Source organism: Pezoporus flaviventris, unplaced genomic scaffold (genome assembly GCF_033815535.1).
Source record: "Pezoporus flaviventris isolate CSIRO_AGI_PZ_B2104156 unplaced genomic scaffold, CSIRO_AGI_Pfla_v1 ptg000001l, whole genome shotgun sequence".
In the NCBI taxonomy this organism is placed as follows: Eukaryota; Metazoa; Chordata; class Aves; order Psittaciformes; family Psittacidae; genus Pezoporus; species Pezoporus flaviventris.
Genome location: NW_026892549.1, coordinates 54,249,981 through 54,265,292, shown reverse-complemented (window position 1 = coordinate 54,265,292; position 15,312 = coordinate 54,249,981). Strand labels below are relative to the sequence as shown.

General features: G+C 41.0%; 1 protein-coding gene across 10 annotated transcripts in view; it reads left to right on the top strand.

The window, feature by feature from the left end:
- UBE2F (ubiquitin conjugating enzyme E2 F (putative)) overlaps nucleotides 1-15,312 on the top strand; it is a 358,305-nt gene that overhangs the window by 300,882 nt on the left and 42,111 nt on the right. For 7 of the 10 annotated variants that reach the window (XM_061458702.1, XM_061458674.1, XM_061458695.1 and 4 more), the window contains 2 exons: nucleotides 7,758-7,828; nucleotides 13,859-13,916. In XM_061458702.1, the coding sequence (XP_061314686.1) occupies nucleotides 7,758-7,828; nucleotides 13,859-13,916 (129 nt within the window). The remainder of the gene's footprint in view (nucleotides 1-7,757; nucleotides 7,829-13,858; nucleotides 13,917-15,312) is intronic. The other 3 variants (XM_061458733.1, XM_061458722.1, XM_061458711.1) reach the window with 1 other exon arrangement.

The following is a 15,312-nucleotide window of genomic DNA, read 5'->3' as shown; positions in this document are numbered from 1 at the left end:
AGAGCTGTAGACAGCAGTAGGGTCCCCACCTTCAGCCTTCTCTTCTGCAGGCTGAACAAATCCAGGACCCTCAACTCCTTGTGCTATGTGTGCTCTGATCTTATCTGATCTTGGCGGCTGTTTGCTGGGCTCACTCCAGTTTGTCCATATATCTGCTGCTGGGGAGTTCAAAATAGGACACAGTGATTCCAGATGCAGTGTTGTGAGTCCAGGGAGTGGGGGTAGTGTTTTTTCTGGCTATTCTTTTGCAGTCCAGTGTTTGCAGCCAAGCAGCCTTGAGGCTTTTATTGCCTCGATATTATATGCCTTAAAGAATAATTACTGGTAACTCTTGGCAGAAACTGCTTGGGAGCACAGATGAAACAGGACCTGAGAGTCTCCCTTGTGGCTGAGGTGCCACTTTCATGTGTTCTCTCTTGTTAATTGTTCTTGAGATCTTAATGATTCTTCTCACAAAAATTGGCATATCTAAGAGAAAAGGATGCAATAAGTGAACAGAGACCTCTTTGTGGCCTTCAGAATGGTGGTTTATATTCTGGTACTGGATTTGGGTGCTTAATTGCTCCTGAGAGCATGCAGCGGAGGCCTTGGAAAGCACAGATGTGGTGAGAAGTGGCCTCCTAAAGCTCTGCCAGTTCTACTGGTTGTCTCCCAGGCTGTCTAGTTAAATATCTTTGCAAAGTAACAGTGTCAATGGTTATTAAATGAACAGCTTTTCAGAAGACCTACATATGATTGTGGTGTCTTTTGTAGGTAAATAGAAAGCTCCAGACAGCTTGGCCTTTTCAGGCATGAGAAGTGTTGGCATTTCACTATTGTACTTTACCTTGCAAGGGGGGGGAGATGCAATTATGGTAAAAATAACTTCAGATGTTATTTTCCCAGTTTTGCTGTAAAAAGAACAAGGTTGACTCCAAAAATGGAAAGCAATTGAGGCCCACATTTGGTTGTCCTGATAGTTTGATACTGAAAGAAACTTGATTCATTGGTTTCAGTATTTGCAGTTAGGTATATGAATTGCGGGAAGAAGGAAGCCTCATTTTCTTCAATTTGAGAAATTTTGATAATTTTTCTTGATTTTTTTTTTTTTTTGTTGTTGTTGTTATTGTTGTGGTGGTGTTTTTTTTTATAACTTTTTCCCATGCTTTTGCTTTCTTTTGCTGTTGATAGTTCTGAGCTCTTCTTTCAAAGAGGCTGAAGAGAATGTATAGGGGAGGACAATGGAGACCTTTGGCTTGTTTTCACATGTACCACACTGAAATTCAGCATTATGTATAAGTAGTAGTGGCAGTTTTAGCATTGTTTATATACAAATGAGAAGGAGGTGCAGTGATCTGGAATTTAGTTGCTTGTATTCCCAGACTGAACTTGGAGAATGGCTCATTAAGACTGCTAGCAGAGTAGAAAGGTTATGTTTCTAGAAGCAGAGGACTTAGATTTTTGTTACAGAAGATGACTTCATAAGTTTCCTAATGTTCCTTTATAGTCTATGAATAGATACTTTTGACAAGGACGTTTAGGGATGGGACAAGGGGGAATGACTTTAACCTGACAGGAGACTGAGATGAGCTCTTAGGCAGAAGTTCTTCCCTGTGAGGGTGGTGAGGCACTGGCACAGGGTGCCCAGAGAAGCTGTGGCTGCCCCATCCCTGGCAGTGTTCATGGCCAGGTTGGACAGGGCTTGGAGCAACCTGGTCTAGGGGAGGGTGTCCCTGCACGGCAGGGGGTTGAAACTGGATGAGCTTTAAGGTCACTTCCAACCCAAGCCAGTCTGAAATTCTATGGAGCGTGCACTATAGCTTATAAAAAGCTCATGTATGCAAAGAGCAGCAGCATTTCTGAAACAGCTTTGAATTTTACTCTCCTTTCATAGTAATATTGGTCAAGGATTATCTGCTCAAGCTGTTTTGGCTTTGTTTTGGTTTTAAAGTGTTTAGGATACTGGCTGTCATTATTTATATACTTCTCTCAGTACAGGTAGCTGTGTTAGTGTTTACATTGTATGGTTTGGGTTGTGCGTTTTTTAAGTTCCCCTTAACATCACCAAAGTATTTCACACTACAATACAGGCCACCCACACTTGTCACACTATAAATACAAAGGTGGTTGTTTAAGGCTGATTAACTACATCCTTGTTCTAACTTGACTAAATTGTTCCATCACATACCTGAGAAACATGGCCATCAGTATAAAGGGAGAAACCCTTTCATGTTCTTTGCTGTCATCCTCAGTAATAGCAGTTTAATCACTGTGGCAATGTTGGGCACAGGGGAATATACACAATATAGACTCGTTATAATTTCCTAAACTTTTATGTTGAAGATGTTTACCTAAACAACCCTGCTGCAGGAAAGTGTGATGTGTTAACAGCAGAGCTGAATGTTAATTTGGATCTGGATTTTTTTGATTCTCAATTACTATAATTAAAAAACCTTCTGGCTGTTACAGTTCTCTGCTCAGAAGTTCTGCAGCAAATGGTAATTATATTTTTTAATGCAAAAATAAAAAGCTTGCCTGTGTGTAATTTAGGTTGAAAATTGGATTATGGTTAGGTTATAAACGAAAATGTGTATGTTAACAAATATTGAGATAATTGTGCTGAGGCTGTAGTTTGTTTTCTACCAGGCAGAAGAAAAGTGATGGCAGTGTTCTTAATAGAGCTCTTCAGACCAGCCCATAAGCAAGGCTGGGATATTGCACATCTGCATCCAGCTCTTTGCAGTAGTGCTGAGTGTGTTTATATTGGGAGTAAAAAAGACCAGACAAGACTAGCAAGTTGTCATAGCCCTGCTTCAGAGCCTGCATCTGTTTTCTAGGTAGTCTTTTTAGCCTGCAGTAAAAAACATCTGCATAATTTAAAGTATAGTTTATATAAAGCATCCTTTAATTCCTGTAGCATTCTGCTAGCAAAATCTCATGCTTGGTGCTCCTCTGGAGGAGGATTCTCTTTGCCCTTCTTTCCTCGTAAGCAAGCATTCTGCTTCTGTACTTGAGAAAGAAGTGGATGTTAATAGAACGGTGACGTAGTGGAAAAGTATAAGAATATATAACAAAAGAGGAAGACTTTGTATTGTGGACTGCAGCCGTGATGCATTATTCTGTCCAGGGAATAAAAATATGGGAGGCTTGTTTGGAAAGTAGTGGGTCTGTGAATACAGAGAAGTAATGTATCCTTGGGCTTTAGGTATGACTGACTAGGATGTACACCAGTGTTTGGTACCTGGGCAATAAACTTTCTTAGAGCAAAGATTCAAGAGCATAAAATGTAGGAGAGATGCTTTGGAGCAAGCACTGCTGTGAAGTGCTGCTTCTTGCCTGTGAACAGAGTGTGTTCAGCTGGTTAGGGCTTAATCAGACTTCTGTACATTGAGCTGCTATACTGAAAATTAGAAATGTTTATGATTATCTATAAAGCAATAAGATGTAATAAGGGTTCTTCCACTATATCCATAATTAAGTGAGCCTATTTAGACTGTTGGAGAGGTGGATTGTTTTAGAAGCATCTGAGCTTGAGAACTGGAAAGAGATCCTGCTTTTAATCAGGTGTTGGAGGCACAAAGATGGTTCAGGTAGATTTGTGCTACAATGCTAGCAGTAATTCGTCACCCCACTGATTCCTCATTGATTCCGGACTGGTCTCTGCTTGCATATCCATACATGCATGAAATGGCCCTTAATACATTGCATACTTTCTAAATGTGCTGTTCTTTGTATCATTAACAGGTGTAACAGTGAAGGAAGGACTTCTTTAACAATGTAATATATTATTTACCAGATAGCCTCTGGACTGTTTTCTTTGGTGGTAGGATATTGTGTCAGAACAGAAAGCAGCTGGTATTGATACAGATGTTGCAGAGGGATCATGAGAAGAAAACTAGAGCAGGGTTAGCTAATTCTGTAGTGTGTTCTCAAACCCACCATGCCATTGGAAGTGTTAAAATCTGTTGGTAAACCTGTCAGTTGGCATTTAAAGTATTATACTTGTTAGGCTGCACATCCGTGAGCTTTTCTGTAAATCAAACAGAAGTTTGTAAGTGTTTGTGCTTACAAAGCCTGCTGGGAATGTTGCTGTCCATAAAGATAGGAAGCTGTGAAACAGCAAGCAAAACATTTAATGTTGTACGCAGCAAATGCCTTTAGCACTGAGTATTGTTGTGTGACCTCTGCATCCACAGCATCTGTTCCAAAGCACTGCTTTTTTGGTTGAGCAGCTGCCTGGAAATAGAGGTCAGTGGGAGATGGGAGCAAATGTTAAATAATAATAATGAAATAAATCCAGTGACCAAGGGATTGATTTTTCAGAAACAAACTCCTTTTCTGCCTTGAGTTACAGCTGATGAAATAACGGATGCTACAAGACTAGGGACTTGGTGCTTTAAGGAACCTGATGAATGGTACAAATCTGGTTTAATGTTCACATAAAACTAAACTGCCTGCCACAGCAAGTCAGGCCTTGTTTGCAGCTTCTATGGCTTTGACATACCATTTTGTAAGAGTAGACAGAGACTCTCCAGTTTACTAATATTTTTATGCCTGAGGTGCTTTAGGCAGTGGTCAATAGCCAGGAGTTTTGACAGCAGAGCTGCTGTCTTGACCCTTTTCCTGGCATGATAGTTGTGGAAACAACAAGCAATCCAAAGGGATTTGATTCCTGAACGATCAGATGTTACAATTAAGGGGCCTCCATCAAGCTCTTTGGTGACCATACCTTTAAGTCTTTTCTTTGGAACTGATGGAAAGGGAATTGGGCTTGAACTCCATCATGGCTCTGCCTGGAACTTTTGAGGCAGTGCAAGGAAGCTAAGGGACCTGGAGTGCACGACAGGGGCAGTTCTTGTGTCAAGACCCACTGCTACTGTAAGCCAGCTCTTCTTCCTCTATTTCAGCTGGCTAATCCAGTAATATGGCCTCATTTCCCTTGACTTGTGTCTCTCTACTACATGGTCTCTCTCCTACACGCTTAGCTGTCTTTGGCATTCAGTTTCAGCTGATCTTGAGCAGCTCTTCACGGAACTGGTAGGGGAGAGTGGCAAAAAATGCTTTGGTTAGCTTGTCGCTTGCTCCCTGAAATGTGCATTCCTGTTAATGCCTCTTTTGGGCTGTTACGTTTTTTTAGAAACAGTAAAGAAAAAAATGGAGTCATAGTTGTAGGATGCTTCTGAAGCTTGTTCTGCAAAACTTCCACCAAAACTCAAGTTGGTATATGTCTAGTTCTCAAATGCTTGTAATGCTTTCTTGTACCATTTATATTCACTAATATGTTGAAGTGGACTGGGAATGGATGTGAAAGATTTTCACTGTCAAAACTAATGAGAGATACTAAAAGGTAAGTGGCTGCTTAGAAAGGGAGAAAAAATGAATCCATTCTTGTGTTGTGACCCGCAGTGAAGCCTGGGTATACCTGTGCAGCTTTCAGTATCTGAGGTAAAGAAAGAGTTTGAGAGGCGAAATGGGTTTTGTAAGCTTTGTTGTGCAAAGCGTTATGTGTATGACCTGGAGCAGGCTGGACATATTCAAGTGAAACATCAGCTCAAGGAAATCCTGTGTGAATTTGGTCTAAAGAAGACTCAAAGATAACTTGAAACAAACTTGAAGAGGAAGTTTTGTCTGAAGAGAAATTTCATGATAGTGCTGCAGTTGTCCTGTTTGAGTAACAGGAAAAGGAGAGAGAAAGAGAAAACTGCTTTACTGTCAGAGCTAGGTTTTTTTCGTGATTTTTAGAATGAAAACACTTTGAAAGGATAAGGAAATTCTTTTGTTTCCATGATACGAAAAATGAGACCAGTTAATTCACTTAGAATTTGGGGATTTTGAGATTTATCATAGAGTTGTAGAAACATAGACTCATAAAATGGTTTGCAGGGACCTTAAAGCTCATCCAGTTCCAACATCCCTGCCACAGGCAGGGACACCTTCCACTAGAGCAGGTTGCTCCAAGCCCTGTCTAACCTGGCCTTGAACACAGCCAGGGATGGGGCAGCCACAGCTTCTCTGGGCACCCTGTGCCAGCACCTCAGCACCCTCACAGGGAAGAGCTTCTGCCTAAGAGCTCATCTCAATCTCCCTTCTGGCAGGTTAAAGCCATTCCCCTTTGTCTTGTCCCTAAAGGCCCTTGTCCAGGTCCCCTCTCCAGCTTTCATGTAGCCCCTTTAGGCACTAGGAGGTGCTTTAAGGTCTCCCTGGAGCCTTCTCTTCTCCAGGCTGATCAATTCCAGCTCTTTCAGTTCTGTCTCCAGAGCAGAGCTGCTCCAGCCCTTTCAACATCTCTGTGGCCTCTTGTGGTCTTGCTCCAAGGGATCCATGTCCTTAGTTTGTATAAAGCTTACTTTTTCCCTGCTCAGTGATATGTTCACTGTTTGAAGGTGCATGCGGCAGAAATTTGCACTTTATCTTGATCTGCTGGCATGGAATAAATACTGCTTCTTCCCCTTCCTTGAGAACCAGACATTATCCTTCAAAACAGTGTGAAGGTGTAGCTAATGAAAAGCTGTGCTGTTAGAAAACTTCTAAGAACATGTGTTTTGAAGTCATCTTGATTTGATTTACAAAAAATCATTTGTAAAATGTTTGAGACTATTTTCTGCATTTTCAGTAGTGCCATAATCCAATATTGGGGTAGTCCCAAGTGTCCCTTGAGTTGCTGCACAAACATGAAATAAGAGTGGAGAAAATTGACGTCTGCATTGTATGTTGTAAATTTGTTGTGGTGATGTGTGTTTCTTCTTTTAGTGCCAGACTAAAAGAGATGCTGTTGGTAGCTCAGTGCCATGCATATTACTTTTTTTTTTTTTTTTTGCCAAGGGGTCTTAGTTAAAAAAAACACAACACCTTACTAAAAAAGTGATTGGGGGAAGTTGAGAACAAAGTGATACGACAAAACGCATCATTCTGGCATGCAAATACAGCTTGGGAAGCTATTTTGTCTCGACTGAAGATTTCCTGGGAATCAGTGGAGGAAAATAGCTCCATCTGTAATATGCAATTTAATTGAAGTGCTGAAAGATATTGGCCTGTGCTGATGTATTCCAGTACATTCACTATAAGAAATCACCTGCTTGATCGAAAGCTGCAAATTGTACTTTGGAGAGCAGGGATGGAAAAACATGCTGTTGCTAAGCTCCTGGAGTTTTTATGACCTGCTATTTACTTCACAAAACTAGAGCAAATGAGACTGTGTTTTAAGAATCTATATTTCAGATATCATATGGAATTCAGAAATCTGGTGATCTTGTCTGAAAAGAATTTTGATGGCTTTTTCTGTTAGTGTCTTAAGTTCAGATATGATGCACCTTCTTGATGCTTCTTGTAATACTTTATATTCAGTTGCCAACAGGAAGGTCTGCATTTAAAAGCAGCTGTTACTACCATTGCATCCTCTGCTGGTTAATAGACCCCTAATTTGGATAAGCCTTAGGATGTTAAGTTCTTAACACTTAACATTCAGTGTTAAGAAACTGAATGACCTGGAATGTTTTCCTTCCCCTGAAGGACCCAGGTGAAGAGAGTGAATTTTCTTGCCTTTCTTTAAAGTTATGTTTCTCTGAGGAAAAAGCCTAATACCAGCCCAGCTTTTGTGAAGAGTGGCTGAAAGGGCGGAGAAAGCTGGTGCAACTCTCATAGGTTGTTATCAGTGTCTTCTAACATGCAGACCTAGGCTGTGAATATCAAATGTTTGCCTCCTTCAGTTCTATGATTTGTGACAGCGATGCAGTTGTATTTGGAGGGATAACATTGTAATTTGTGTTCTTTCCTGTCAGCCTCCGAAGGTAAAATGCTTGACAAGAATCTGGCATCCGAACATTACAGAGACAGGAGAAATCTGCTTAAGGTAGTAAAAGCATTCTGTATTTTTAACCTTGGAGGTTTGTCTGTGTGAGAAAGTGTGTGTTTGTAATTTTCATGCCGGTATGTTTTTCAACAGATCCTGCAAATCTGACCCTTAAGAACTTTGATATCTACTGAAAGTACTGTCATGAGAGACCATGAAGAACCTGGCTTTTCAGGTTCAGACTTACTATTCTGTTCTACTTGGGGTGAAAATGTAAACTCCAATCTAAATAAAACTGAAATGTGTTTCCTTCCTCAGTAAATGAATAGTTCTTATGCCTGAGAGGGCTTAAGGCTTTACTTGTTTAATGCCTGAATGTGTTACGTGCTTGAAAACCATTTATATTTCAAAAAGGAAGGAAGAAGGTCCCTTAAACTTTGACAGTAATTATTCTATACTTACCATTTAACACTGTAAGACACATGCATCAGTTAGAACCACACAGAGTTGGGACAGTGTATGTCAAGGTAGGAAGCCCAAATGCTTCACTGAAGGGAGAGGCTTATGTTGCTGGCTGCTTATCCCAGCAACATAAATTGTAATGTTTCAGTAAATGTCTCATAAATCATAAATGTTTCCTCTTTAAAATCAGTTTCTGAAATGTTGTAATTTCAGTGTTTCATCCTGAGTACTTGCAGGTGAAATTGGCCAGAAACCAAGCAGAAACAGGAGTGAGAAGCATGACTGTCATCTCTCAAGTTAATGGGACATGAAAATAGATGAAACGGAAGCAATGGATATAAGTGAGACTGAAAGCTGTTCTGAAAATCCAAAACAGTTGCCATCATATGTAGTAAATTAGTGCCTAATAAAAAGCTAAATTTTTCCCCTAGAATTAAAAATTATTTTAGTGCTGCGTTCAAAGTCCTGAAGGTCCTGGTGAAAATGGAATTATCACTGGGCAATCTGTTACACTTCATAGACAGGTCGGCCTCATCAGCTGATAAGAGGTAGAAGGCTGATACTAGTGCTTTTAGCCATAGTGGTCTGCTCCATGCTTCTAAGAAGCTCCTCTCAACAGAGTGATAGAAACCAGCCTGAGGAGGCTGTAGTATGTTTATGGTACTCACTAGTGCCGGACTGTGGCAGGATTACAGGCAGTGAGGGCTGGTGTCTTTCCTGCAGACTGAAGGATTTAAAAGCAGTGGAAAAACATACTAAATCCTCTGAAACTACATAAAAATCTGCTTGTACACAATTATTTGAAGCTGATGATACAGAAGCTGTTTTGGCAAATATGTATTGCTACTTTTAGCAATTCTGTAGTGTGTTTCAGTGCCTTGTCATTTGACAGTAGGGAGACTGATTTACAGTTTAAATTCCACCTAAGTCCTTGTGGCTTAGTCAGTGGAGAAAGCTTAGGTGATCTGAGTCTAATAGCACAAGTAAAAGAATGAGTAAGTGAGCTGTTTGGAATCAGAACAAGAAATACTGTACACCAAATGACAGCTAACAGTTTAACCTCTGACTACAGGGCAGCGTCTTCTGGGATTAAATAAAGCCTCACATTCTTGAGCATATGTCACTGTTTCTTGTCTTTAAACAGTTTTAATTAGTAAAGATGAAATGTAGTGTTGGAACATCATAGTTTTGCTGAAGTAATTCTTCAGCATTTGCACTGAAATGTCAGCTTTATTTGATTGTCAAATACTTTAGCATCTCAAACCTCTGAAATGTCTTACCATTTAGTTGGGAAAACTAAAATAACTTTGATTGCTTTATGCCTGTTGTAATGGAGCATGCTCTCTATATATAGTACCTGCAATCAACTTATACACAAGTCTTTACGTTAAAATAGCTTCAGTTATTTTTAAAAGCAGAAAAAATCCTCATTGGTATTTTTCCTAGCTGTCTCTTTACTGAACTTACCTCACACCATGGTATGTGGTTCAGTAGTCATCCCTGAATTAAAACATACCGAATTATTACGCTTGTGATCCAGTGTAATAGTTTGGGGAAGAAAAAGTGTTGTTTCTCTGTGCTTTACGCATTGTGGTCACATTGGACCATACTTATGCAGTGGAGGCAATACTCACATGTGAATGAAAAACATTGGGATACCTAGAAAAATTAGGCCAGTTGACTGCTCTTTTGACAGTGTGTAGTGCATGTCAATGTTTTATTTTTTAACTTCTGTTGATGTGATTTCTGCCTGAGATGGTGTGTTTTGTTTTTTTTTTTTTCTCATTGACTGCATAAGCTTTTAGAAACAGTTTAATCACTCAAATCTCACTGCTTTTCTGCGCCATGATGAGGTGGTCAGTGTTGTCAGATGTGTCTTTTTCAGCAGTAAATATTGCTAGCTAAAGTTTGGTTGCTTCATGAGGTAATATTAAAGGCTGCTGATTGGAGAAATGTTTGAAGACTGATTCATCTAGTTTCATCTAGAAACTAGAGTCATCTAGTTTCATAGAATCATAGAATAGTTAGGGTTGGATAGGACCTTAACATCATCTAGTTCCAACTCCCCAGCCACGGGCAGGGACACTACACACTAAACCATGTCACCCAAGACTGTATCCAGTCTGGACCTGAACACTGCCAGGGATGGAGCATTCACAACTTCCTTGGGCAGCCTGTTCCAGTGCCTCACCACCCTCACAGTAAAGAACTTCTTCCTTATATCTAATCTAAACTTCCCCTGTTTAAGTTTGAACCCCGTTACCCCTTGTTCTATCACTACAGTCCCTAATAAAGTGTCCCTCTCCCTAATGAAGAGTCCCCCCCTTTAGATACTGGAAGGCTGCTATGAGATCTCTGCGCAGCTTCTCCAGGCTGAACAGCCCCAGCTTTCTCGGCCTGTCTTCATACAGGTGGTGCTACATCCCCTTATCATCATCATGGCCTCCTCTGGACTTGCTCCAACAGCTCCATGTCCTTTTTACATTGAGAACAGCTGAACTGCACACAGTACTCCAAGTGAGATCTCACAAGAGCAGAGTAGAGGGGAAGGATAACCTCCTTTGGCCTACTGGTCATGCTTGTTTTGATGCAGCCTAGGACACAGTTGGTTTCTGGACTGCAAGCACACACTGAAGCCGGCTCATCGACCGACACCCCAAGTCCTCTTCTGCAGGACTGCTCTCAATCTCTGCCTAACCTATATCTGTGCCCAGGCTTGCCCTGACCCTTGCACTTGGCTTGGTTGAACTTAATGAGGTTGGCATCAGCCCACCTCTCAACATAGGAATTGCTCACAAAATGAGAAGTTATTTGTGGAAATTCAAGCTGAGCAGCTGGCTGGTCACATCAGCGGCTGGTTTGGTTACTATAGCCTCAAACATACTGATTTTTGCAGTCTTCCCATTGGAACTCAGATATAAAGATTTGAAATCTGTCTGGGAGATCTCCTTAGATACAAACAGCTGATGTTACAGGGCAGTTATGAGTTCTAGGTCCCCAGTGGCTGAGGACACACTCAACTTTTCTCAGGTTCTGCTGCTGAAGACAAAGCGAATGGAAATAGGGTTGTACTGCTCTTCCCTGTTCCTGGTGAAGGTCCCCACCTTGACAATCTCCTGCTCATGCCACAGTGCTCACCCCCAGCCCTGCTACTTCTGCTTCAAGTCATAGAATTGTAGAATCAACCAGGTTGGAAAAGACCTTTAAGGTAATCAAGTACAACCTTTACCCCAGCACTGCTATGGCCACCACTAACCCATGACACCGAGAGCCACCTCTACACGGTTTGTGAACACTTCCAGGGACAGTGACACCAGCACTGCCCTGGGCAGCCTGTTCGAATGTCTGAACACCCTCTTGGTGAAGGAATTGTTCCTAATATCTAGTCTGAACCTCCCCTGGTGCAGCTTGAGGCCATTACATCTTGTCTTATTGCTTGTTACCTGGGAGAAGAGACCAACCCCCACCTCACTACAGCCTCCTTTCAGGTAGCTGTAGAGAGCAGTAAGGTCCTCCTGAGCCTTCTCTTCTCCAGACTAAGCACCCCCAGTTCCCTCAGCTGTTTGTCATCACACCTGTGCTCCGGACCTTTTACCAGCTCCATTGCATACACTTGCTCACCAGCTTTAGTAGTTTGAAATGCTGCAGAAGTTGCACAGTTGGTTTATCCCTGTCTTTACTTTTGCAAATTAATTCTCAAGCATCACAAGGGAAGCTTTGGAATGTTTATTCAAGCTAAATAGTACTAGGTGAGCTTTAGAGCGCTCCTGTTGTAGGAGACAGCAAAGCCCTGGCTATTTTAGAATGGTCAAGTAAAAAGGCTTTTCTGTCCATCAGATGTCTTGAAACTTTGGTGGAACAAGTGACTTTTGTGCTGTATAATGCAGGCTGTCAAAGGCAGCCTTTTGAAGCACTGAGTGGGTGAGAAACTCTGCTGGTTGTGCCATTTGAGAACTTCCAAGTAGCCCAGGTCCTCTCTGGCAGTAGGACTCACTGATCATAGATCTTTCAGCAGAAGCTATGTGCAGATGCTTGTTCATCTACCAAACTAGTACGTAATGTGGTTTGTATGTTTCTGTTCATCTAGCCTTCATTCTGCTGTGTGTATGATGCTCTTGAGAGCAGGTCACCGTTCAGACAGACCTCAGAACTGTTTGGCAGTTATATCTAGGTGATCCCCATGGAGAGCACAAGATGCAATTTCTCTAGACACCCTGTGCTGGGGAAAGGTTTTAAATAGAGGCTTAATGATCATTCTCAATCTTTAGGGAGAAGGAGGATGCTGCTCTAAAAATGCATCGGCACATGAGAAGTATTAGGTTTGCATATCTTTGTTGCTTTTCTGCCAGAGCTCTGAGAAGTGTGAGTGTCTCAAGTCCTGGCTGCTGGAGATGTGCCAAGAGAGCTCTGAGGCTTTGGGGGGGGGGGGTGTTAATGAGGCTTAGCTGTTGTGCTCAGGCACTTTGAGCTCCATCAGTGGAGATTTTCGTCTTTTTATTGTGTGTGTTAACTTGCTCCTCACTTTTAAGTTCACAGTGAGGTATATGACGAGGCAAAGGGGAGTACTGGAGCACAATTTGATGAGGAGCAGACAGAAAGCAAGCTAAGAAGTCTCTGCTTGCTCAAAACCTGAAAATCCTATCTCTTGCCAGGTCAGGGTTCAGCAGCATTTTTGCTTTTACTTTTGTAATATGTAGAAATACCGCAGCCGCAAGATGTTATTTTTCACGTTCTTGAAATTAGCTATGAGCTTCACTAGTGGTAGTGGCATATTTCATCTATTCCAAGGCACAGAAATAAGATGAGCAGCACAGTTAAGGTGGAATGGTCTTGTTCAATATGATCTTCCTGTTCCTAGCCTCTCTACATTGTAAAAGGATTAATGCTTATTTCCTTGGATTAAAAACTAGGCATATCCAATAAATAACTAGACAGAGGCTGTATGGTCCCGTCATTTACTGTAATTTAAAAATGACTTAATACATGTTATCCTGCAAGTTGGTAAAGCCTAATAGTTTAAGACTATTGCACTTTAAACCTATTACTTCAATAGTAGAAGCTGCTGCTGGTGACGATTTTTTTGTGCTTTCCTACTTTGCTGTATGAGTTTTCTGGCTTAGATAACTTAGGAACAGAGGAAGACGTGCTTAGGAAAAGATGCTTCCAAGAGTTTTCCAGACTTTCTCATTCAGACATTCAGATTATTACTTTTGCTTTCATAAACGTGAGCAAGACTTCAGTTTGTTTCTCAGTTGTGTTCTGATCTCCAATATTCTTACTTCCCATAACTGCTGATGTTTGACCTGAAAGGTCCAGTAATGACTAACCTACTAAATACACCTCAATGATTTCAACTTGTAAATAGGTCAACAGCTTCACTGGACTAAGTATGTAGAATACGATGCAGGTCATGTAGAATTTCTACACTGTAGTAGCACTATGTGGAATGTAATTCTAAGACATAACAGTTCTTGTACTTTAAAATCCCAGTATCTAGATATAGCAGAAGAGGTAATTTTTGTCTTGCAGCTTCTCCTTAAGTTTTTAATGCTTTCTGAAAAGATTTCTGACAATGGTTGTTTATGTAGAAGTTGCACTGTATAATACATGTGTCTTTTTTTTTTCCAGTTTATTGAGAGAACATTCAATTGATGGCACTGGCTGGGCTCCAACTAGAACATTAAAGGTACTGTTTCCTTTTAGATGCATACATCAAACTAGATATATCTTATAAAATACTTCATGGACTTGGAAAGAGACAGATAATGCGCTTTACTCTAGAAACAACTGAGGGGTTTGTCTTTCAGCAAGTGTTGGTGGCAATACTGAAACAAGTACAGTGCTAACTGATTACAGAAATGTTTGCTAGTTTTAGCATAGCTGCACACATACTGCTTTGGCTGATAACAGGGTTTGCAGGTGACTCTGAGAAACCATGCTCAGTAAGGATGGTCTGCTTTTTTTTACCCAGGTGACAGATGCGAGAGCATGACATGAGCAGGGCTAACAGTAATCCATAAGCTTTGTAATTCCCACTGTATAGATATTCCTGAAAAATCTCTTATAGGTCTTTTCCAACCTAAATGATTTGATGATTCCTCCCTTTCCCCTCTCCCCTTAGGTTCTGGGAGTTGGAAAAGTGAAAATTGCATTTGGGAGAAATGCCATGTGGAACAGAATCAGGAGCGTAGTTACTGCACTGTCTGGAATTCTGTTTCATCCTTAGTGTTCAAAGCGGGGAACAGCACATCTGCACTTAGGTATTGCATAAAGCAGGACACTCTTGGCTAGTTTAGTCACTCCAGTAGGGAACTAACTACCCTTTGACCTTGCCTGCAATGTCATTTTACCCAAGTCACTAAAATACAAGTGAAATGTGGCCTGCTGGTAGTTGTGCCAGTATGGCTGCAGAATGACTTCAGAGATTGGTCCCACCACAGCTGGGCAGAGTCAACAAATTCAGTCATGGTTCTTATATGAAATATGCTTCAGGAGATGGTCACAAAGGACATGTGCTTCAGTGCAGTGACTGCTCTTGTCTTGCTACAGGATGCAGTCAGTTGTCCATTTACTGTTACATGACCTTCCTGCCAGAAGAGTGTTGCAGAGCACTGAGCAGCAATAATCTCCCCTTTGCTTTTGCCAGGAAGCTTGCCAGAATTAGCTCTTAAAGAACATTAACTGCATTAGGTGGTTGAAGGGTACACATCAGGTGTTTGTTTCTTTTCAAAAGGCAAATTGAAAATTAGTTTTATCTAATACTTGATTTCCTTTTCGGCACTATGAATGAGGTCTGTGACTTTCTTCATGTGTAAAACCTCTTCATGAGCATAAGACTTTCTGGAAGGTGATGTGGGCTCTGTGTGTGTGTGTTGGTTTGTGGATTTTCTTAAACCTGTTTTTATTTTATTACCTAATATGGTTTTGTTTTGCCCCTTATGTTTCTGCTTTCATATTAGGTTTAATCGAGACGCTGACTGGGTGGTTCAGTTGACTAGTTCTGTTCCTGTCCTTGTATTTCATTCCCAGAGAAAGTTTTTTGCACTACAGGTTTTAAGCTTTGGTATTAGAAATTCAGTACA